This window comes from Sciurus vulgaris (genome assembly GCF_902686455.1).
Source record: "Sciurus vulgaris genome assembly, chromosome: 4".
Taxonomy (NCBI): domain Eukaryota; kingdom Metazoa; phylum Chordata; class Mammalia; order Rodentia; family Sciuridae; genus Sciurus; species Sciurus vulgaris.
Genome location: NC_136464.1, coordinates 17,257,008 through 17,281,069, shown reverse-complemented (window position 1 = coordinate 17,281,069; position 24,062 = coordinate 17,257,008). Strand labels below are relative to the sequence as shown.

General features: G+C 47.0%; 1 protein-coding gene across 1 annotated transcript in view; it reads left to right on the top strand.

The window, feature by feature from the left end:
- TCF7L2 (transcription factor 7 like 2) overlaps positions 1 to 24,062 on the top strand; it is a gene marked incomplete at its 5' end in the record, with an annotated part of 181,670 nt that overhangs the window by 9,930 nt on the left and 147,678 nt on the right. The window contains 1 exon segment of the mRNA XM_079137515.1: positions 2,561 to 2,629. Coding sequence (XP_078993641.1) covers positions 2,561 to 2,629 — 69 coding nt within the window.

The window sequence follows — 24,062 nt, the reverse complement described above, 5'->3', positions numbered from 1 at the left end:
TGATCAGGCCAGTTTAAAGTGCCAGGTTTTTACTGGGTCTTTATCTTTTATACTTACATCATTTGTATTCTGTCTTAACAAACTGGTCTGTAACATCATTTTGTTTCACAGGGAAGGCAAAAAGAGCTCAAGCCTACATTGCACAAAAGTGTCTTTGGGGAAAGAGGGTGGGAACCCAGAGGAGAAGGAGAAAATAGGAGAAAACAGCCCTGTTTGCTGTGGCTGCAGCTGGTGTAGCGTGGAAATCTCTGCAGCACAGTGATCCTAGTGGGAGTTGAAGACCTGACTTAGACCCAGAGTGAGCTGGTCTGAGACTTTCTCTGTTGCTAGACACCCAAGGCAAGTTGCATTGCTTGGTTGGGTTGAGGTTCTGCTTGTGTGTAGTTGAAACGGGAATTAGCTTTGTCCTGTGTGTTCCCTGCTGGACCTTAAGAAACTTGGAGCTGCATTTTTACTCCCTTAATTGCTGCATTCTCCGCAGGATTGTTGGAGTTACTTGGATGGTGATGAGCGCAAGGATTAAGAACAGAACTGGACAAGTGAAAATTGAATTTGGCTTAGCCACAGTTTCATTAATTTATTCATAGGACTGTGACTATATGAAATTATTTTCCACGACATACCCTTAGTTATCAGGTGTCCATTCAATTTTTAATTGACAATATAAGATTCCTGTGGTTACCCTGAGTACAGATTGCCTAGGGCTCCGCAGGCTTTGTGGGAAGAAAAGCTTGGACAAGTTTCTATTAAGCTCTGAATCAGGCAGTTGGAAAGGAGGAGAATGAAACAGACTGAAGAGGGACAGGTTGTTAGTGTTGCCCGCCCTGGTTGGGAAGGAGCACCTCCTCAGACAGCTCAGCTCTCCGGCCAAGAATTCCAAACTCGCAGAGAGACCTGTCCCAGGCACAAAAGTTGTTTTAACATGGTGCAGAATTGTCACAGTAATTAGTGCAATCTCTGCTTACTGAGTGGCAGCTTTTACAAAAAAGGGCAGGGAGACAAAGGGTACAGCTCCATCTTTCTCTTCTAGCAGTGGCTTTGGCTGGGTGTGGGGCTGCGTGCCTGCGGGGCTTGTCTTTGCTCATTGTTCACCTTTAGTTGTTTTGGGGAGTGGGTTTCCTTGCTCTGTTTTGACAGGTATGGGGATTTTTTTCCCTTTTATTTTTCTTTATGGTGCCTTTTAAAATATGATTAAACTGCAGTGGTACACACACACACACACACACACACACACACACACAATGTATGTAGTGTTTTTGTTTGTTTATTTGAAGCAGATAAAGTTTTCTCAGTCTACTCTCTCCTACAATGAATACCATCTTTATCGCATGAGCAGTATGGACTTAGACTATTTTTTATTTGATTACGTTGTGTATATTTTTGAGGTGGTTCAAAAGTTCTTAGGTGAATTTTTCTTTTTTTTGAGAAACAAACTGGACTCTCTCTCTTCCCCACCCCCTTCTCAGGGAGCAAGATGACAAATTAATTGGGTCTGAAACCCACCAAATTGTTTTGTCCTAGCATGGTCCTGATAGCGCTGGTCTGTGATTAATACAGGTTTCTTTGGAGATGGAATGGATTTGTCTTTCGCAGTGAGGGTGGTGGATCATCTGATTCCTCACTGTTTGTTTGTTTATGGCAAATTAAAGTGCATTTTCAGATAACTGTTGATTTTTTTTTTTAGTGATTACTGTGTTATTTATAAAATAAATCAGCAGATGGTGTTTGTTTTCCCAATTGGTTGGATCCTGAGATAAACAAGTATTATTTGGGAACTTGGGAACTGGGTGAGGAATCTTGGTATTCCTGTTTGGGATAACCCCCTTCTGTGATGGTGGTCTGTAGGGCTGGAGAGGCTGGGGCTGGGCTTGAGCCTTGGAATGAGCCAGTGACTTACCAGTAGGTGGTCCTTAGATTGCCCGTGGCTTTAGGGCAGGCTCGGCTCCCTCTCTGGGGGAGTGTGATTCCTGGCGTAGAGGCAGCAGGGATGGCCTGGACAGCCTAGTCACTGTGAAGGAATGCGCAAGGCATTGGGTGGCCCTTGATTCTGCCGGACACGCTTGTTTCCCCAGAAATAGAATTGTGCTGGAGAGCCAGGGCCCAGTTATTGGAAGGAGGGAAGGGGGCTCCCACCTGCTGCAGTCCTGTGTCTTCTGATCCTGTCTCTCCTGTCTGTGTTCTCGCCTCTGTGTCGCAATTCCGACGACTTTTTGCAGCACACAGTTAATTTCTCTGCAGCCTCCCGCTCAGCACACTGGCTTCCTTTATGTCTTAATGGGCACCAGTCTTTCCTTTTCATGTCATTGATTCTCACTCCTGCCCCCTCCTCCCCTTTTTGCTTATTGAATAGGCGCTTTTTTTTTTTTTTTTTTTTTAACTTTACCTTAGATTAGTATGATCATCTTATCCATAGCAACAAATAAAAGTACACAGGTCTTGATTGAATGCCAAGGCTTCAGTTCAATCTAGGAAGGTTTGTCTGCTATTCATAAACTGCTTAAGATGTTTTCTTGTAGTTTGTGACATAAGCAGAACGCTTTGATTTGGTTTCTTTCTACAGCTCCATTTTCAGTCCGGCAGCACACATTACTCTGCGTACAAAACGATTGAGCACCAGATTGCAATTCAGGTAGGAAATGCAAGAGATTCTGAAGCTTGAATTGTCAATATGGAGGTCTCTTGTGTGTTTTATTCTCTGCCCCTCCCCCACCTAGATGATGATGATGATGATGATGATGATGATGATGATGATGGCAGTGGCCTTGGTGGTGGTGGTGGTGGTGGTGATTGAATCACTGGGGGAGGTGGGAAGCAAAGAAGAACGAAGAATAGAAGAAATGCTGCTAAAATGATTTAAAGATACAGGAAGAAAGAGAAGCCTGTGTGTATTAAGATGTCTTGATCAGGCATGGTGGGCACGTGGACCCCAACTTTTTTATTGCTATTCGCTCAGGGGAGGGATCCGGAATCGGGAGTGAAACAGGGTGACAGAATGTGAACGGGAAGAATTCAGTGGGGAGATGGGAGAGGAGGCCGTGTGACAGCCAGAGAGAGTTGTTTCCGGGGGATCAAAATCATGTTAAGTGGTGCTAAGAATATCACTTTTGACCTGATCGTCCTGAAATGTTGATTTCTCTTGGGCCCGTTGACATATGACACTGAAAGTGCCAGGAGGGGGAGGCGACAGATCCCAGCTTCTGATGAGTGTCCTGTTTCCTGCTCACGTAGTACTTCCATTCTCTTAAATCCAAAGGCTAAACAAATCACAGACTAATATAGACTCGGGGCTGAACTGAAGCCAACAGCAGTCGTGGGGGGAGAGCAGACTAATAGGATTTTCATCTGTCTGCCTGGCCTTGCTAGGGTGGATGTCCTCATGGTATAACTGGCTCTACCAAAACTTCTTGAGGGTTCTGTTTTAACCCTTGGAAGGGAGCTTTGGAAGCCATTTGTGTGGTGTGGAAGGCTGGGTCCAGGTTTTCCTCTGCTTGTAGGTTGACGTGGTGTGGCGGGTCAGCCAAGTGGTCCCACTACTCCCGGTCCTGCAGCCAGCTCTTGCAGGTCCTGTGAGAGCACGTGTGTATGTGTGCACACATGCATGCATGCCTGTGTGGTGTGGCCTTTCCCATCTCCCACCACCTTGCCTCTCTAGCTTTGCTATTTCAAGTCTGCGTCTTCCTCGATAAGACTTTGAAATAGCCATTTGCCCCAGGTACACGGAATTCTTCCCCCAGTGGAAAGTATGAGTCAGCAGACATTTTTATTTGGTGAATTCCTGGTCTTTTTGTACTTATTTCAAGGCTGCAGTAACTTCGTTTAAAAATATTTTGATTACTTCTGTGGTGGTGCTGCTGATCTTCTGTTTGTGTATTTTAGGGGGAAATTGCGACTCTTGATTTTACCCCTCCACCCGCAGATACTTTCAAGACTGGCGTGAAGGCGATGGTACAGTTGCTCTTGCTGGCACACTTCCTGGTGGACCCTCCTCTCTCTCTTGATTAAGGCCTAGTGCGCCTTGCTCCCAGAAAATGGCTTAGAGGCAGGCTTGGTTGGAGGACAAGCCCAGACCCTAACTCTTGGTGACTGGGTGAACACACGGTGGCCTGAGGCCTACTACATCTGGGATTGCTGGAAAATCCTGTTCCCCCGGGGGGTACGGATTGTGGAGGCTGAATAGGAGAGTGATCCTTATCTTGGTGTGGAAAGGCTGGCTGGGGCCATGTCACTGGAGACCAGCCGAGACCAGACCAGCTGTTGAATCTTTACACCCGGCGCTGAAGTGCCCCTTGTTTGGCTGAGCAGTTCGTCTTTCTCCAAACCACCTGGCACGGTGCAGGCCATGTGAAGCCCTTTCTCAGGAGGAAGATGGAGTAAATTACAGAGCTCATTGTTTGGAGGACTGAAACCATCACTATTCCTCCATGAACAGGTAGTATTGTTCTCCCCTGCTTCTATTTGCTGAGGCTTGATGCCCATGTGGGCAAACAGAGGGACGTTTTATTAGCGACCCAGCACCACGCTTGCAGTGTTCATTCTCCCTCAGTGTCTGCTAGACCAGCACGAGGCCCAGCCAAATGGCATCTAGCTGTAATTTTAGTGTGATCATCAAAGGATAAATGGCCAAAACAAAACAAAAGAAGCAAAGGGAAAAAAGGGGAAACCTCAGACAAATCGAAATTGTTCCCAGAGTACACCGGGCACCTGGGCAGCAGGCCAGGGTGGCGCCCCTCCCGGGCCCGCCGTGCACACGTTTCCTGTACTCCACTCTCCAGTTCAGGGCTTAAGTGCAACGTGATTGTCAGAGGAATTTTCTTCCCTGGAAACTTAGAACTGTCTCACCTTAATACATACTGTATTTCGGCTGGAGCTGAGCATGCTGCTCTCCTAAGCTGTATCCTAAAATAGCCTCCTAGTATGACACCGTGCATCACATGAGATTTACCCCCCCCTTCCTCCTGTCCTGCCTGTAATCTCGGGACTGGCCAAGTCCACCGTTTGTATGAATGGCCTCTGAGTGACTCGGTAGACCTGGCACAATCAAACTGTTTGGAGCTGATCTCAGTTGCCACATTGGGATTCCTCCCCCCCCCCCCCCCCCCCCAATTTCTGACAGTCTCCTAGCTCCCCTTAGGTTTGAAAAGACAAGGACAATATAAATGGGCACATTCTCCCGCAAGAATAACAAATGTAAATGGAATGAAAATTAAAAGGGCTTTTAAAGAAAACCATTATTTATTTCTGTCACCTTTGCGTGTGTTTGGGTCTGGACCCAGGACCTTGTACATTCTGAGCATGTGCTGTGCCACCAAGCTACACTTGGCTCCCTGGCTTTCTGGAAGTATCATTGAAGGAGAATATAAATACAGTATAGTACACAGGTCTTTGTAGAGAGGTGGATGAACTTTTCACATGTGAATGTCCACGAGATCATCATCCAGATCAATATATAGATTGGAGTTGGAACATCTTTCCTGTAGAGGGCCACATAAAAATATTTTAGGCCTTTTGGACCATGTGGTCTCTATTGCAACTGTTCAGTTTTGCTATTGTTGTTTGAAAACATCTGAAGATAGACATAAAGGATTAAGTATGGCCATGTGCCAATAAAACTTTATTTATAAAAGCAAACATTGACTGGCCTTGGCTGTGGTTTTCTGACCTCTGGTAAAGAACTCCCCAGAAGTCTCCCTTGTTTTCTTCTCTTCCCAGTCATCTGTCTTACGCCCTTCTCCTGCCCCTGGTGAAAATTCTAACGGTGGATTAGTTTCGCCTGGTTTTTGGCTTCATGTAAATGGAGTCACTCAGAACGTACTGTCTTGTGCCTGTGCCTACGCAGCACTGTGCCTGGAAGTTACACCCCTGTCCCCGTGGGTGGCAATGGCTTGCCCTTTTGCGTCTCCACGTAGCGGTCCACGTGCAAACATGTCCCAGTGCATCAGTCCTTTCTGTGCTGTTGTATTTGGTTTCCTTCTAGTCTTTTGCTAGTATGAATAAAGTTCTAGAAACATCTGCCCCCACCCAGAAGCACAGGGGATGTATGTTTCTCTTCATCCCCCAGGAGTGGACTGGGAGATATGGAGAGGTAAATGTGTGTTTAGCTTTGGGTTTTAGCTTTTGAGAGAGGCCGGACACTGGACAGTTGTCATTGAAATGTACGAGCATGGTGGTTGTTAGGGGTGCGAGTGGCATGTTGTGGGGGTTGGGGGAGGCAATAAAATTATCTAGTTGTGATCAGAGACCAGTTTGACCCAGCTTCAGTGCTGGCCCTTCACGTAACTTGGCCTCTGGTCCCAGCCCCCAGGAATTCCTCCCACACTCACCCTTAACTGGGAAGAGGAGGAGAAGGCCGGGGTTCCGAGAGCTGGGCCCAAATTGCAGACGTGTAAAAATGGAGCAACTCCCAGGGAGGCCCTGCAGGTGATTGTAGCCAAGTGTTCAGGCATCCCTGTTGGTTCCCCCAAGGGAGCTCTTCCCAAGCTCTCCCTGTCCTCATGATTCAAACCCAGAGAAGTGTTGTAATCAAGGTCAAGAGCCACAGAAGATGTTTCCCTCGGTTTTCAGAAGGGCTACTTCAACCAATTAAGCCTTTGTTTTAAGAGTATTTTGGCCAAAGGTTGATGTTTTAACACTAAGTCAGATGTGATTTAAGGGGGGAGACGACTTCAAGCAGCAAAAACAAACTGTGTAGACCTTTCTTGGTTGTTTTTCTTCTAAGATGTGATGTGGTTTGTGCATGTGCGTGCGCATGTGCGTGCTTGTGTGTGTGCAAAGACAACTAGGAGAGGATCCAGAAGAAATGGACCATTTTATTTGTTTACACAGCTGAGCTGTGGAGACTGCAGTGGGTGTTGCTTTCCTTCTTGTCCTTAGGCCTGTAAGATTCCTTCTTGGTCCTAGAACTCCTCCGCCATGATTCAACTAGGGCCACCAGGACTCTCCTCCCGAGTCATGGAGAGGAGGATACAGTGTCATTGTGCCACGTTAGTTCCTTATTCCTGGATTTGACCAGGACATCTTGTCCACGTCTTAAAATCATTGAGACTTGAGAGGTGCTGTGGAGTTCCTCTCTCTGCTGATCTGATGAATAGGGTCAGAGATTAGTACCAGAAGATTTGACCAAGATTTTAAGAAAGAAGTGGCGTGTGTGCCAGGCTCTCCCCTACTTTGGGTTTCTGATGGTGGTGATCTCGTGTTCTGGGCCTGTGCTGTCACCCACCACAAGTTCTGGCCTTTCTGTGTTCACGAGGATTCGCAGATCGGGGCGGGATGGAGGACCCCCAGGAATGAGTTCAGTTCCAGGGGCGGTCACCTCCACGTTTCCCGTTAGTTCTGCAGTAGGCCCCGGCTCTGAGGCTCCACTTCCACTTTCCCTAAAGAAGTGAAGGGTGGGGCCGGGGGTGTAGCTCAGTGGTAGAGCGCTTGCCTAGCACATGTAAGGCACTGGGTTTGATCCTCAGCACTGCATAAAAATAAGTCAATAAAATAAAGGTGTTGTGTCCATCAAAAAAAAAAAAAATTAAAAGAGGAAGTGAAGGGTGCTGGGCATGGTGGTACTTGATGTAATTCCAGCAACTCAGGAGGCTCAGGCAGGAGGATCACAAGTTCAGGGCTAGCCTCAAGGTCTGGGGATGTGACTCAGTGGTTCAGCACTCCTGGGTTCAATTCCTAGTACTCCCCTCCAGAAAAAAGAAAAAAAGAAGTGAGAGGTGTGAGGTGCTCCCTGGAGGAGCTGGACGTAGCCTGTGGTGCCAGGTGGCTCCGCCCCGAGGTCCGCTCACTTCAGCAGGGGTGACTTTGAGCCTGATTGTTAGACCCACCCTTCAGAGCCTTCCTTCATTGAGAATGTGTATTGTACACACGTGTGCCAGGCCCCGGGAAGTTCATCAGTGAGCAAAACCCCTTTTCTCTCCGACTCCAGCAGTGTCTCAAACACCCCCCGCCCCTTCCGTCTCTTGTAGGCTTCTGGCACAGTCCGGGAGTGGCGTTTTGTGATTCACAGTTTGATTTTCAGCCAGCTCAAGGTTGAGCATTGCCTCCTTAAGAGTTTTCTGAAATCAATCAATTGATCGTTTATCGGCCGCTTGTTCATTTTCAGTTGCTGAATCAAAATTGAGGGCTGGCAGGACCTGGGCTGGGATGACATTTTCTCATTTTGAATGGGAAAGTGGACTGATGAGCTTTCTGAGGCCTTTTCTTCTCTGCTTATGTGAAGCAGCTAGATACTCTGCAAAGCTCCAGAAGAGACATTTATTCACAAAGGAGTAGCTTGGACAGTGTTTGGTCTTGGGGTCAGAGGCAGGAGCAACAGTTAATAATGATAGTGGCTTATGTTTATTGAATCCTGATGCATTCGGTCTGATATTAAGTGCTTTATGTGAATTATTTATTGATTCTTCATGTCACAGAGGGAAACCTAAAAGGGTAGTTACTGTTATTACCATTATCCCCATTTTTGTAAATGAAGAAACAGACCTGAGATGTTTTGCCCAAGGTCAGTTAGGATTCAGACTGAGGTGTGAGTGGGGAGACTGCCCGCTGGCCTCCTGTTAAGTACAGTTTGCTTAAAGCCTTGCTCAGGGCTGGGGTGTGACTCGGTGCTGGAGCACTTGCCTAGTGTGCCTGAGCCAGGTTCCATCCCTGGCTCGGGGTGGGGGTGGTCAAGAAGGCCTGGGGATTCCTAAGGCCGCGGCAGCTACCCAACTTTCTGGACTGTATTACATAGAAATCACCTGGGAGCTGCTCAGAGACAGAGAATCCTGGTTCTATGCTGGAGATTTCCATTCAGGAGGACCCTGTAGGTCAGTGTCTTCTGAACCTGGAGGCACCTGGGAGCTTAAAGATGCAAACTGCCATCCCCCGTTTCATATTCCATGGGTCTAGGGTGGGTCCCCATGGTTGCAGTTTCAGCAAATTTTTGGGTAAAGCCGAGGCCGCTTTTCTGGGGACAGCCCTTGGAGAACCACTGGATGAGGACAGTGGTTCCCATCTGTGGCTGTGTGTTAGTTACCTGGGAAGCCTCGAGCAGTGCCCAGGCCCAGGCACTGCCCCAGACAGCTGGCTCTCCTGCCTGGGGGTTGGGTCTGAGCATCCCTGGTTGACCAGCTTTCCAGACGCTCCAGCTTGCGGCCTCCTGGAGTCTGCCCCCTTCCCGGCTCATGACTCTCACACACAGTCTCATTACGGGACAGTTGTTGCAAGGCCGTTTTTTGGTTGGTCATTGAGTTCTGAAGGATGGCTTGTTCAGGTAGAACATTTGTGAACAAGCTGTGGACGATGCTCAGGTGGTCTAGGTTGTACTGATGAGTGAAGGTGCGATCTAGTGTCGGTCAGCAAGGGTAGAACCCTGAAGCGGTAGGGACCCTGGGAGTCTGGTGCGTCTCAGACTTGGGGTCAGTAGATCTGGGGTGGGGCCCAGGCTTCTGCTTTTCTTTTCTTTTTTGCGGTACTGAGGATCGAACTCAGGGCTTTGTGCTTGCAAGGCAAGCACTCTACCAGCTGAGCTATCTCCCCAGCCCTGCATTTCTTGACAAGGTGATGTGAATCCTTATAGCCCAGACTCCTCTTGGAGTGGAGCAGAGATAAGAGTCCATTTTGCTAGCCAGGACACTGAGGTGCAGGGAGATGGGTTGGTTTGTCAAAGGTCCCACATCTTGGTGGGAACAGGGCAGACTGAGAACGCCGGAGTCCCCCTCCTCCTCATTTCTATCTTTCGAGTAGAAGTTAGTGTCTTGTCTAGCAGTTGCATTGCATTGGATGAGATGGAACAATCTAGTTTTGCTGTTTCTCGCTCATGTCATTTTAAAACTTAAATCTGCTCTAATTATACCTTCGTATTTGCATATATTGAGATGCATCTGTTCATTGTCCACCATATTAAGGCACGTGGGGACCAGCAGGCGTGGTTTGTAGAGGGCTGGTAAGGGACACCGAGAGTGTCTGGTAGTCCTCACCTGGAACACTAAAAGCGAAAATGAGTGTCTATCCACCATCTGTGTGCCCCTCACAGGCCACAGTACTGAGTGGCAGTCAGCTGGTTGTGTTTTCTTAGTAGAACTTGTAAGTTCCACTTTATAATATTTACTTTTTATTAAGTCCCCGAAAATCGTGGGACTGTTTCACTGAGCACAGAAATTTCTAAATGGGTTATGGCTGACATTTGCAGGCTTATCAGGCTTAGCACTTAATTTGTTTCTGGAGTTTGATTTGGTTGGATGGTATCAAACCCTGATCAAACAGATAAGTGACTGCAATTTTTCTTCTTCTCCTTTTTTCTTTTAAACTGGTTTACCTTGAAATCTCAGCATACTCTTCAATTAAACAAAAATGACAGTGGACCATTATTCTTAAGGGTTTCACCAAAACCACGGGTTGGCAGTGTGTTTAGTATTTAATAATAATCATGCACTGAAACTTAAAATTTAAAAGTAGGTACATGAATCGTGATTCTCTGTTGAGTGACGAGTCTCTGCTCTGGTTGGTGGTGGCGTGTGGAAGTTTCTCAGCACTGGTGCTATTTAGGGCTCGTTAGTTCTTTATCACAGGGAACTAACCATCCTGTGCACATAGGACGTTTATGTAGCCCATCCCTGACCTCTGCCCTCCTGATTCCACTAGCCCCTAACAGAAGTATGACAATCGAAATTGTCTTTAGAAATTGCCAAACGTCCTTGGGCGGGTGGGGTGGGGGTGTCACAGTCACCCCTGGCTGGGAGCTGCTGGCTTGGTAGAACAGTTTCAAGAGTCGCCCTGCCACCTAGGCCGCGGCGGCACTACCTTTACGTTTCCTCGACATAGGTAGGAGGGGAGGTGGGTGGTTCAGTGTTTGCTTCTGTTGTCTTGGAGATAGCCGGGGTTTGCAGTCTAGTTCTGCTGCAGATTTGTTTCCTACCTGCAAAATGTGGAGAAGGGTAGTGCCTGTTTTCAGAGGGGGTTGGGGGTAGATGAAGGTGTAAAGGACTGGGCAGGGCCATGGGGCTGCGATGCCATCGGTACTGCCGAGTCCTCGTTTGCAGGCTCAGAATACGCCTTATCCTGTAGTTTTTATTTGCTGTCAGGAACATCACACATGATAAATTTGATAACCTGGACTATCTTTGCTGGTAACAAAGATTTATGACTACTGTTGGTAGCTGTTTGCATTTCTCTCATGTCACTTACAGATTCTACCTAGTCCTTGTTACTTTTATTTATTTTTGCTGTGCTAGGGATTAACCCAGGGTGCTTTACCACTGAGCTCCCGCCCCAGCCCCTTTTATTTTTTTTTGAAACAATCTTGCTAAGTTGTCCACTTGACTTTGAACTTGTTATCTTCATGCCTTGGTCTCTGGCTTCCTTGTTACATGGAACTGAAACTTGTGCTCTTGGTGAGGAGCTGAGATGGCTCACCTGTGTTTTTCTCATGCATGTCCCTGTAGCACATACAGGAGTTTCTAGGACATAGTAGATATTCAACAAGGGGTGTGTTTAAACACATGACTGTGGGCAGAAGGTGAGGTTGGGTGGGTGCATTAGAGATAGCAACTGGAGAGTACTTTTTTTTGAGTTTTAAAAACCACTGCTCCTTTCATAACATGAAAGGTCAGTTGTATGTATGTACAACTGTATATATGTATATATATGTATATATATATATATTTTTTTTAACTCCAACAAATTATTTGAGAAGGATGTTCAATAAGTTTGTCAACTTGATGTTATTTTCCAGTGTGAGTACAGCTCTCCCTCCACATTTGCACTCTGTCTTCATGCCTGTGGCACTGCTCAGTGAGCATCCATGGTTGGACTGGCTTATATTTATATGATTGCCTTCCAACTTTCACAATGCTTGGAGGTTATTTGACTTTTAAAAGTGATCTTACTCTTTTTTTTTTAATGGCAGGTAGTGTGTCCATTGGGTCATAGCATGTTTTAAGACTTTTGGTATGGGGGATTAAACCTAGGCATGCTCTGCCACTGAGTTTTTAATTTAAGACAGGGTCTTGCTATGTTGCCCAGTCTGGCCTTGACCTTCGGATCCTAAGTAGCTGGGATTGGTGGGCATGTGGCACCACACCCAGTACGTGTGTTAGACTTTGATTATCCATCATTCCTGCAGAGGACTTCAGAACCTGTAAACAAGTGTTTTCCTACTTGTGGGTGGAAGAGCCTGCACAAATCCATTCCTTTCTGTTCCCAAACTCTGTGCCTCTCTGAATTTTGACGTTGAGATAAAGCACCAGCATAAATGGCTTTGGTTGAAAACTGGGTATTTTCTAAGGCTTGAAAATGGATGTGCTGTGGTCGAGGCCCATCTTAAGGGATCAGGAGATTCTTCCCACTCTGGCTTTGGTATGGCTGCCCCGCAGGGAGGACAGCCTGTGTCAAGAGTCGCGAAGTTGATTCAGTAAGCATTGTTGATGATTGAAATTGAAGAATTGTGAAGACAATTCATCTTGAGGAACAGAGAGCATCGGTGTGAGCCAGGCTGCTGGAGCAGACATTGACATACGGGCCGTCATCAAACTAATTGTTGTTTGAATTACCTGTTATGATCCGATGACAAATCTGCCTTGCTCCTGCCACTGGAGCAGAAAATGTAGCTTGAATTGGCGTGATGTTAGCAAGTGTAAACTGTACTTCAACAAGATGGATAAACCCAATTATGGGGCAGACCTGTAGAGAGAAAATCCATTTAAATCTCGTAATGTTAAGCAGAGCTGTGTTTAATTCATTTGGACCAATTTGGGAATGATGTATGAGTGTTGGTGAACATTAGTCAAAGGGGTGACCACTGGGGGAGAGGGATGTGCCAACGCTGCGGCCACTCTGGGGAGGCAGCTGGGGTGTCGTCTCGGCAGCCTGCACTAATGGCGGGGAAAGGCAGAAATGACAAAACGATGTACTAACTGCCAGGCAGGGAGCCTGGCTGTGTAAATGAACCAATAAGGAAAACACGTGAAGCAGAAAGGAGAAGAGGCGCTCTCCTCAATGCCATGGAGAGTCCAAAGCCTAGAGGAAATTTGAGGTTCCTGTTGTTTCCAGCCCCTGGTAACCTGTGGGCTCTTCTAGGTCTTTTAATGGGAGGCCTAGCAAAGCTCTTTCTAGGCAGCAAGAGAGTGATTTAAAAGAGAGAGGGGACAGCTAAATTTAAACTGATATCCTGGGATACTTGATCCTCTTGGAAAGCAGGAAGGGATTATTATTATGATGAAATATATGTATTATGCATATTTGAAAGAGTTCTGAAGTTCTTGTCTATTTAAAAAGTTCTATTTTTAATAGCTTCTCAGTGGTAACCCAGCCTTGTACACCATAGGTGCTTTACAGGATGAGGTCAACGGAAACATTGGCCTTAAGGGAGGGAGCTTTCCAGACTGGACCCTGGACGTTCCCACACCGCTAGCCTGTTAGAATATGGAAGGACCTCGGATCTCAGTTGCCCCCAGTGGTCATTCCTGGCTGGCATTCCCAGGACTTTTGTGATCTTCATAGATTTGTGGTTTTACTTTTATCCCTATGCTGGCTTTACCAGGCACGTCCTTAGCCGACTCTAGCCTCTTCTTACTTTGGGGAGGAACTTGATAGAGCCCCTGGAATGAGTGGTTATTGTTTGCTTTTTTTCTTTTTCGTTTGGGGTTTTCCTCTTTCTTTTCTCTGTGGAGTGGGCTGGACTTGGAAACGCTGCAGAAAGGAGAGCTTTAAAGGGCAGGTGTGAGGAGCTTGGCCCTGGGCCGCTAAGAGGTTCATGGCTCTGCACTCTTGCCCCAGCCCCCATAAAGCTCACAAAGGGAGTGGGAGCTGACGCCCTGAGGGGTTTTTCTGTTATTGGGGGGGACTGGTCATCGTCTGGGAACATGGTGTACAGTTAGTGCCCATTCTGGGCAAATCCTTTCTCCCAGAGGCAAAATTTGATGGGATTTTACTTTTTAGTTTTCTCCAGGGTTCAACTCAGTTGAAGAAGCACTAAGGGCTTCATAATGAAAAGAATGTAGACCTGACAATAATTTCTAGCACTTTGAATTCTGAGCATCTGATTTGGGATATCCCAGTTGAGTTACCAGTAGAATGTAGTCAAGCACTTTGAGAAAATCTACCTCCATGTTCACCACCATGCCCCGGTTTGCCCTGCCCCATGGTAGACCTCCAAATCCCTTAAGAATAATTCGGTGGTATCATTAAATGAACTGGGAGGGAACATACAGGGATGCGTTTGGGAATCCCCAGGTCTTTGCACTGAGGGGTGCAGCATCCCTCGGGTTCCATGAGTTTGATGGGACACTCTTGTCTGGTTTGCTTCAAAAGTGGGTGTTGGGCTGGGGATGTAGCTCGGTGTTAGCTTGCCTAGCATGTATGAGGCACTGGGTTCGAGTCTCAGCACCACATAAAAATAAATAAATATAATTGAGGTCCATCAACAACTACAACTTAAAAAAAAAAGAGTAGGTGTCAGATTTATACCCCTGAGGGCGGGGAACAGACATGGAATTGGGCAGGTGGTCACTGCCCACCCCGCAGTCTAGAATGGCCTCTGTGGTTCTGGGGCGAGTCTTCTTGGGGCTCTCTAGATTGTTTTCCTGGTTAACTTCCTGCTTTCTGGAATTATAGCCAAGCTGACATCTTGCTCTAATATGCAAAGAGGAACCTTTGCTCTTTTGATTTAACTCCTCAGATATAAACATGTACCAAAAGACCTAAGGCTGAATAGGATGCAGAAATAAAACACTGAGATATCTAGAAAGGTACTTTATTGATTTGCGGAATGTATGAGACTCAATTCAGAATTGTTTCAGGAGTCACAAAGTTCTGAACTTGATTCTTATCCTTAAAATCAAAAAACAAACCTCCCCTGCTCTTTTCTCTTGGTTTTCAGTTGCTTAGTCTTCATTCTGGAATGCAGCAGTATTTATTTCTTTGTAATTCCTAGAGAAGCCAAGAGTTTCCTGTTAATTAATGTATTTAGACCTTTTTTTTTTTTTTTTCCTTTTCCTTGAAAGGGAGCTTTAAGGGTGGTTTTAAAAAGCCCTCAAGCTAAGGACTTGTTTACCAAGCCACCTTTTTTGGTCTGTGTTTTCTTAAAACTTGTCACTTGCCAGTGTCATAATGGTGAATGAGAGCAGATGACAGACCCAGAGTGTGAAGCCATTTGTGTTGGAAGAACTGGGCTCAGGGCTCAGGGCTCGACCTGGCTAGTGAGGAAGACGCTTCCAGGATGTGGGGCCTCTTTACTTGAAGTAGAATTCCAGTCCCTCTCTCCCAACAAAGAAAGATAAAAGGAAAATCTGCTTTGCTGGGGTCCCTGCTGGTTTATCTCCACCAGAAAAAAAAAAAAAAAAACCCTACAGTTTTGCTCCTGATGTGCTTTTTGTCATTTTAGGGTAGCTCAGGAAGCACACCCAGAGAGTTGTTCTGCAGGTTGGGTTGGGTGCCCGCCACCCCACCCGGTCTGTGTGCTCCAGAGTGAGAAGCCCATAGTCCTTGGGTGGCCCCTACCCCATGGTGGAATTTTTGGCTTGGATGACAGCCCCCAGCCACCCTGGTTTGCATAGTTCAAGGAGCAGGGTGATGACTTTGAGTGGGACCGGAACCCATGACCTGACACGTAAGAAGTGCAGAGAAAACCACATGCCACATGCAAAGCAGAGACGGCTTTGGTTTCGGCCTTCGTGGTTGTTATCGCTGCTGTTGTCTGAGTGTGTTTTTATCTCTCCGTCTGACTTCTGTTCAGTTATGGTTTGTGGTTCCCACTGCCCTCTGAGTCCCATGAATGTGTCTGCTTTGGAATTGAGCTCCCCAGCGCTGCTGGCCGGTGGAGGACAAGGCAGCCCAGGCATGGTGTTCTCCAGGGCCCTGGCGACCCTGGCAGGTGACTGCAGAGCCCCTGGCTGTCACACACTTCTCCATGTGGTTTCTTCTGTCTTTCAGGGCTCCTTATGTACTTCCTCTAAGGACTGAAACATCTAGAACAGCCGTCAGTTGATGGCTCCCAGTTTCCTGCTCTCCTGCTGTCTCCTTTGGCAGGGGCTGCTTTTCCTTATTGACTAGTTTCCAGGTCAGAATTTCCCTGTGAAGCATGAACTTCCTGTGTGCTGTATTTCATTTTGATCACTTTTTTTATTTTTATTTTTTTCGGGTACCAGGGGTTGAACCCAGGGGCACTCAACCACTGAGCTACATCCCCAGTCCTGGTTTGTATTTTACCTAGAGACAGGGTCTCACTGAGTGGCTTTTGCTGAGGCTGGCTTTGAACTCGCGATCCTCCTGCTTCAGACCCCCAGACGCTGGTTTACAGGCGTGTGCCACTGCGCCCACTCATCACTTTTTAAAAAACACATAATGCTGAGAGTTTCAAAGGGGGCCAGCCGCTGCACTGTCCTGAGAAAAGGGTTTCATGGAGGACTGGACTGTCATGAAGTTGTTGTGAGTTGGTGTCAGGGGCCTAGGCTGGTGCCTGGCAAATGTCCTCTCCTGCTTTTCTTGTCCCCCCGCGCCCACCACCTTACACAGGAATCCAGTCCTGAGTTATTTCTCTTGCAGGGGAGCAGGCCAGGATGCCTCTTGAAGAGAGTGATGGCGAAGGAGACCACGTTGTGACATGATTTATCTCCCCACGGAGGGAAAACGAAATAAGACAAAACCCAGAGGGGAGGTTGGACTTAGAATTATTCAGCCTCTGATGGGCATGAAATTAGTGACAGCAAGACAGGAATTTGTGACCTTTGGTCATGATGTCTGCTCTCTTCTTTGGTCAAATTCCTATTGCTTAGATCTTCATTAAAAGAAATACTTAAAAAAGTCATCCTTTTCCGTTCCTGAAAGGCAGAGTCCAGAGCTTAGTGACACGACTTCTTTACAGGGACTTTTCCTCGGGCCGCTGTGGTCAGGCTCTTGTTTGTCTGAGTTTGTAATAAGCGTGTAACAGCCCCGTCCCCCTCCAATTTGCCTCAGAGAGGAGCCTGCTAGTTGGTTACCAGGGACAAGAGACCTTGGGAACTTGTGATTGGAAGCTGCCTGCCCTGGGGTCTCTGGGTGCTGCCCCCTGATGAGAGGAGGCCCTGGCCTCTCAGCTGGATGGGGCTCTCCTGAGCAAGAAGCGAGTCAGTGTCCAGCCAACCCGGGCCTCTTCACGTTAAGCTTGGTAATGGTGGTGCAGGGAGGAGCTTGTCCAGAATGATTGATTCGCAGTAGTGGGTAAGAAGTGACATCGGTCTCCCAGTCGACTTGAAGGCAGCCATTGTTTCTTTACCACCTCCTGGTTCCAGAAGGTAGCCTTCAGCCCTCCTCATTTGCAGAAGGCTGAATTAAAACAGTGCCTTGAGATCTGTGTATTTATTGCTGTCTTTCTTCAGCTTTTCAGAGGCCTCAGTCAAAGAGCAGAAGTGAAATATGAGGCGTCAGAAACCAGTCATGGCAGTGGACTTACCCCTTCTCTCCTGCTCTTGGCCTGGGGAGGCATACAATAATAGAGCCCCCCTTTCCCATCCCTCCTCGCCCCCTTGCACAGGGACTTGCAGGCTTTGTTAATCAGAAGCTGGGTCTGGAAGGGGGCCTGGGCCACTCTGTAGCTGTCCAAGGCCTTAGGCGGAGGAAGTGCTTGCGGTTCCCTCCCCTCTCACTCTGGCTTGTCCTGGCCTGGGACGCTTTTCAGCAAGGCTGAGCTGTACCTTTTTAATTGGTTATTTCCTCTAGTGCTGATTTATCCCCTACCTATCAGAAATGTCTTAATTTACTTAATCTAATAGTCCCCCCTCCCAATTAACACCCCAACAAAAGTATTTCCCCAGGCAGCACTCGGTGAGACGAGATATTTTTCTCCAGGGAGAACCTCTCCTTTGTGTATGGCGGAGGGAAGAATTAATTACGGGAGAGGATGAGGCTTAATAATTGGAGTTAGGGCCCAGGAGCTCCGAACACGCCTAGATCAGCCATCCGTGGCTGTGGAGAGCTTATTCTCCAGGTCTAGGTTTGCTCATCTGTGAAATGCCCCCACAGGATGTATGTGGTGGCAAGACCAATTAGTAGCCAGAAAAGTGGCGTATGTGGTGTTGTGAGTTTCTGCTGTGTGCTGGGCGCGGTGGTACACGCTGTGATCCCAGTGGCTCTGGAGGCCGAGGCAGGAGGATTGAGAGTTCAAAGCCAGCTTCAGCAACTCAGCAAGGTTCTAAGCACTCAGCGAGACCCTGTCTCTAAATAAAATATGGAAAGGACTGGGGATGTGGCTTAGGGGTTAAGCGCCACTGGGTTCAGTCCCTGGTACCCCCCGCCTCCCCACCCCCCACCCGCCAATTTATTTTTGTGTGTGTGTGTGTGAGACAGGAGGCATTCTGGGATGATGGTACTCCCTTTGTACTGAAGTCAGACCAGCCTGGGGACTCCTGTGCTGTCCGATGGCGGTGGTCCTTGGCCTGTTATTTAACCTCCTTGAGCGGTAGTTTTACCTGTAAGATGGGTATGAAACCTCAGAATTGAATGGACAACACGGACAGCCGTGGCACAGCGGCCAGCGTGTCAAGATAGCAGTGGGTTCCTTCATTGGAAGGAAGGATATGTCTATGATCTTGTCTATTCCTGCAGTGCCTGGGGTACCTTGGTCCCTTCTTCTAGTGAAAGGCAAGTGGGCGCGGCTTGTGGGTGATTTTGTTATGTCCACCCTCTTGGGGTTAAATTTCTGCTTTTCAGAAACCATATTCTGCCTGACAGGTGGATATCATACTAGGGCTTTGAAATGCACCTCAGGATCCGTCCATTGAATGAAACAGATTCATTTACGACTCAGGTTTTAACTGCATTTGAGCTGTCCCCTCCCCCAGCATAAACACATACATTGATTTCTTTCTTTTTTCTTGTATTACTACAAGGATCAGTTTCTTCTGGCTTAATTCCAGAAACAACATGCCTGTCTTTTTTCATCGTTGAGGAAAAACAGTCTGAAGGCACCATAATTCCTTAAATTGGATTTCGGTTCTGATCCCCTTATGTTCAGTAAGCAGTGCTCTATGAAACCCCATTGTCACGAAGCAAGAGGCTGGCAGCCTCGCTCTGTCCCCAAGTGCTGGAGCCTCCTGGGCTGTGGGTGGGGTCCCCTCAGAGGCGAATGCCTACCTTCACTTGAGGTGGAGGCATTAATTCCTTTTGGAACAACATTGGCGCAAGTTGGGAGGGGAGTCTGGCGGTGAGGGAGTCCGGCTTGGGAGAGGCCTGCGCGTGCGCGCGTGTGTTCTCATTAACTCTCTGACGGCCATGGACGGCTTTCTCTTGAAAGCGTTGGGATTCCTACATTCAAATCAAAGGCACCCAGAAGAAAAGAAAGGGGACAGCGTGGTCTTCAAAGATGAGGGAATAAAATAGTAGTGGGGATCATTTTTCTGGGCAATTCTACCTTTCCTCTCTTTTTAAGAACCATCCAGAGCGTCAGTGGCTTCCTCTTGCTTGACAGATTTCTGGGTACTTGGGCTCTGGAGCCATCAGCTCTTTGTGGATCAGGAGACAGATGACTTACAGAAATGTCTCAGGCTAGATCCGGGCTTGCTCAGGGGAGCGAGTCAGGAGATGTTCCCGGCTCCATCTTCCTCTCTCGCCCTTCCTCCTTTCTCTGAGCTGGTTTTGCTGAGGGCACACGCTTGGCACCCACTTACCCAAGAACTGATTAGTTCCTGAAGGAAGCAGTGGGTTGATTGCTTGCAGAGATGATGTAAGCTTTGCTCTGGGGTACATCAACTTGGATTTCTCATGCTTTATCTTATAAAGCCTAAATTAACAGCTGGTTTGGTTTGAGTTCTCCGGGATCTGACTAAGGGATTAGAGTCCATTCTCAAGTGAGTCAATCTAGTTTAATTTATTTCAGGTCTATCAAAAAAGATCAATCAAAGCTCTTTTGAAAGTAAAGCTATAATCGGTCTGCACACTTATAAGTCACTGTTGTTGCACTTGGTGTTTCTCTGGTGGAAAATGCTCAGGCTGTGGCTAACAGGATGTATTAGAAGAACACTTTCTGTGTTCCTCCCCTTACCTCCCCCAGAAGATTTTGAGAAAATGTCATGTCTGAAAACTTGGCTCAGATGGGAGCTGCACCGAACTCCTTCTCCCTTGCTTCAAGGATGCTGGATCCCTGGATTGGAAATTTCTAGTTCAGTTTAATTTAATTCCTGAGGCTGACCAAGTCTAGCCCTTTTCATGTCACGATTTTTGCTCTTGGGCTTTCTCTTGCAGGTATTGGTGGGTGAAGACATGCATTGGAAAAAAAAAAAAAATTTTTTTTTTTTTTTTTTTTTTTAAACACATGATGTTTGCAGTGAGGAATTACAAAGTTTGCAAAGATTCAAGGTGGAAGCATTCTCTGCTATGGTTGATGTAGGCTTTTGTGAGCCCTGGGAGCTAAAACTGAGTTGTTAATTCTTATGTGTTTCTGTTAAAAAATACTTCCTGAGCATCTACTAGTACCTAAGAACTATTCTAGACACACCTGATATACCAAGAGAAATATCAAGATTGGAAAGTGGCTAAGAACTCGACTCCAGAGTCAGACTCATTTTTGAATTCTGGCTTTGCTGCTTTGTGGCTGTATATAGCCCTGAGCAGATACTTCTCTAAATCTCAGTTTCCTTATCTGTAAAGTGGGCATTGTAAAACTATCTCCCTCAAAGGATTGTTGTGATAATGAAATGAAATAGTACTGTATCCTTTGCATTTATTTACAAAACTAAGGCCGCTTTGGGGAAGTTTCCAGGAAGCTGAAACTTTCTTCCTCAAATGTTTTCAACAGACACAAATACCTCTTTTTGCCGACTCTCCGTCCCACGTAATGGTGCACGTGAGTGTTCTGGCTCGGGCTCATGAGTGTATCAACCATGCCTGGTACTCTTGGATGAATGAGAAAAGAAACAGAGAAGCAAGTGCCAGGTTCTTTACTGGATTGTGTGCCTGAATTGTCCTCTGGTTTCTAATTGTGCTAATGAGTCCTGGGTACATTGGTGAATTCGAAATCATAGATGGTCATGGAGCTGGGAAGGTTGTGGCGAACCTCACAGGCAGATTAAACAGGTGTGAAATGACCAGCTGCAGATTTGATGTGCTGCTCAAAAATCTAGTAAAATGGCAGAATAATCCTGTCCAGGCAGTTAGTCTCCATTGTACTTACCCCAGCTGGCATCGTGGGCCACAAAGAAATTAGATGAAGATACACAGGAGGGACAAGCCCAGGAGCCCAGGGTTCTTTTTCTAGGGATGCAGTACATCCGTGCATTACAATGCCTCGGTGGGGAAAACCCCCTACTAGTGAGGAATATTTCCTCAGGGTCTGCAATGTATCAGTTGCCCTGGGGATGCCTAGGTACAGCGACATAATACCTGTCCTTTAGGAATGTACTGACTTTTTGGGAAAAGAAATACTGAGCAGAGGAGGGTGTCTCAAACTATGAATCCCATTATTATTATTATTTAGGAGCTCCTGTCTTCTGTATCAATCATCTTGGTTCCAGGGATGTGTTTATCTTGTTCTGTTTAATTAAATGAAAATAATGGATCCCTGCCTACCATTAATGATTCCTTTTGGGGTAGTCCAGCTGAGTTGCTTAACCTCCTGGAGGCCTGCCAAGTTTGCAGTCACACTATTGCAGATGAGTCTAGCCTCAGTTTCCCCAGCTGTGAGATGGGTCTGACATTATTCCAGAAGTGTTTGTTGGGGAAGCTCACAGTTTTGAGGTTCTCTTGTGGTTCTGTCGTGTGTAGGATCTTAGGCTGTGTTTATGCAGCAATCATTGTTACTCCAGAAAAAAACGTTAAGAATAAGAAGACAGTAAGGTTTTTTTTTTTTAAACTCTTACTATGTGTCAGTTTCTAGATCATTCCATATATTTTTCAGCTTAATGCTCAATGCAGCTTTAAACTCCTACAGATTAAAAAAACAAACAAATGTGAATTTTAAGAGGGTGAGGGAATTGGCCCAAGGATATGTCACTAGTAGGTGTCTGCCTTGAGGTTCACCTGGGCCTGTTGTGCTGTGTGGTCACTACACTAACCCTGGGAAGAGATGTGGGAACGGGAGATTGCAGTTGGAACTTGTTCACAGTTTGGTTTGTCTTTCAAAATTTTGGACTCTGAAGAGTAATCCTTTTGCAAGCAAGTAGTCAGATGTGGATTTCGGTGTCTCCCAGAGGATAAAACGAAAGTCTCTCTTTTCCCAGGCTGGGTGTGGGTTCTGGGCTCCTGAAATTTCTCCATCCGCTGGGAATGACTGAGGTCTTACTCGTGAACCAGTGACATCTCACCAGGCCTCGTCAGCCTGACATTGGTGAGGATTGCAGCCTTGGGTCTGGCTCTCTCTAGCAACCCTTCCTTTCCATCTCTGCCTTTGGAGTTAACCAGTTTAAAAAAAAAAAAAATGGCCAAAGCACTTTAGGAAGTCACATGCTGGGTTTCCGCTATGTCCTAGAAACTGTCTTAATTCATCTTCTCCTTTACTCTTACTTGAGTAGAAAGAAAAAAAAAATTGATAGTCAATGCTAATAATTGTGGCATGTAATGTAATTGGCAGTGCTTCATTCACATGCTCGTGAGAGTTGGCGGCTTCATCTTGGGCTCTGCTGCAGCGCTAGGCCTGCCTTGAGTGTCTGCAGAGCCTTTGATGCAGGTAGACCATATTATAAATAGGCGCGTTGCTATGGTGAGGATGGCAGTCCTAGCTTGCTGTGGGTAACCTTTCCTACGTTCTCGGACACTGTTTTAAAACACAGCAGTGTGATAGCATTTCACTTAATTTGGACCAAGGTGGGGTAGATGAACTGGTGAGATGGAGATCTTTTTGTATGTGTGTGGGATGATGTCTTGGGGGGGCTTCAGCTTCCCTAGCATGACAGAATATTTTGCAGATTGGATTTCCTCATGGTTTATTTAGAAATATGTTTTCTAATGGATGGGGTGTGGGGGTGGAGGGGGGCAGGAAGCCAGGCTTTTTCCTCCCCCCACCTCCTCCTTTCCTGGAGCATTTCTGTTGGCTTTGATGCCCAGCAGCTCATACAGTGAAATGAGAGTCCAGGTTGGCATGATGCGGAGATGATTATTCCTGGCTGTACGTCCCCATTACCGTTAATAACGTAAGAACAATTGCCTGCCTCTCAGGACTTCTGCATGTGGTTAACAAGAGTTCTTCTCCATGCAGTTGGTCACATAGCAATGGGGGCAGGAATGCTTTATTACTGATGGTCCTCCTGCAAAGTCCCAGGAGAACCCAGATTAGACATGTATTCAGATGTTTTTTCCTCTAGCTTTTATTACCCCCATCAAGTATTAGAGCAGTTCAGGTTTGGAAAACGGGTCCTACTCCTCTTCTCCCCAACCCTACACCCCCAGCCCACCACCTCTGAATCCTCAAGGTGGTTGTAAAGTAGCCAGTCATGTGCTTAGAGGGCTCCCATCTTTCCAAGCTGGTTTCTCACCTCTCACGTGGGGCGATGTTTCCTTACTCGTTCCGGGGGGTACCTATTTCAGTGCTTAGTCTTGAGCACCCAGGGGGACGAGGTTGGATGGAAGTCCTCTGGGGAAGTTTACCAGAGATGGGCTTTTCAGTGTGCAGCTCTTCAGTTTGCGTGTTGGTCAGGTGGAGCCGAGTCCCACATTTTGATAGCTTGGTGCTGCCTCTCTCCTTATGACCCTTCCCACCAGGGTGAGCTATGTGTCCTTCTCCAGGAACCCTTAGGAACCCTCTGGGTTCCTTCTTGCCAGGTGGCCAGTGTGTGCCAAGTTAGGGCCAAGCCCCTGGACCCTGACTTCTCTTAGCACCTTGAGACTGAAGACACCAGCATTTGTCTTCCTTTTCCGGTGCTGGGGATGACACCTAGTGTGTCATGCGTGCTAGGCAAGTGTTCTACCACTGAGGTACATCCCCACCCCACCCCTTTGGGACTCGGTTTCTCTCCCCGGGTGCTGCAGAGTTCTTACTTGCAGAGCCCTACACATCCTGTGTGTGGTGTGAACCTTGTCCCAGAAGATGGCAAGCCCCTCCCCCAGGGTGAAAAGAGTCTCAGCCCCAGGGGGTCAGGCTCCCAGGCCCTCTTGTCGCAGGGCCAGTGGTCTCTATTCAGGGTGGCCTC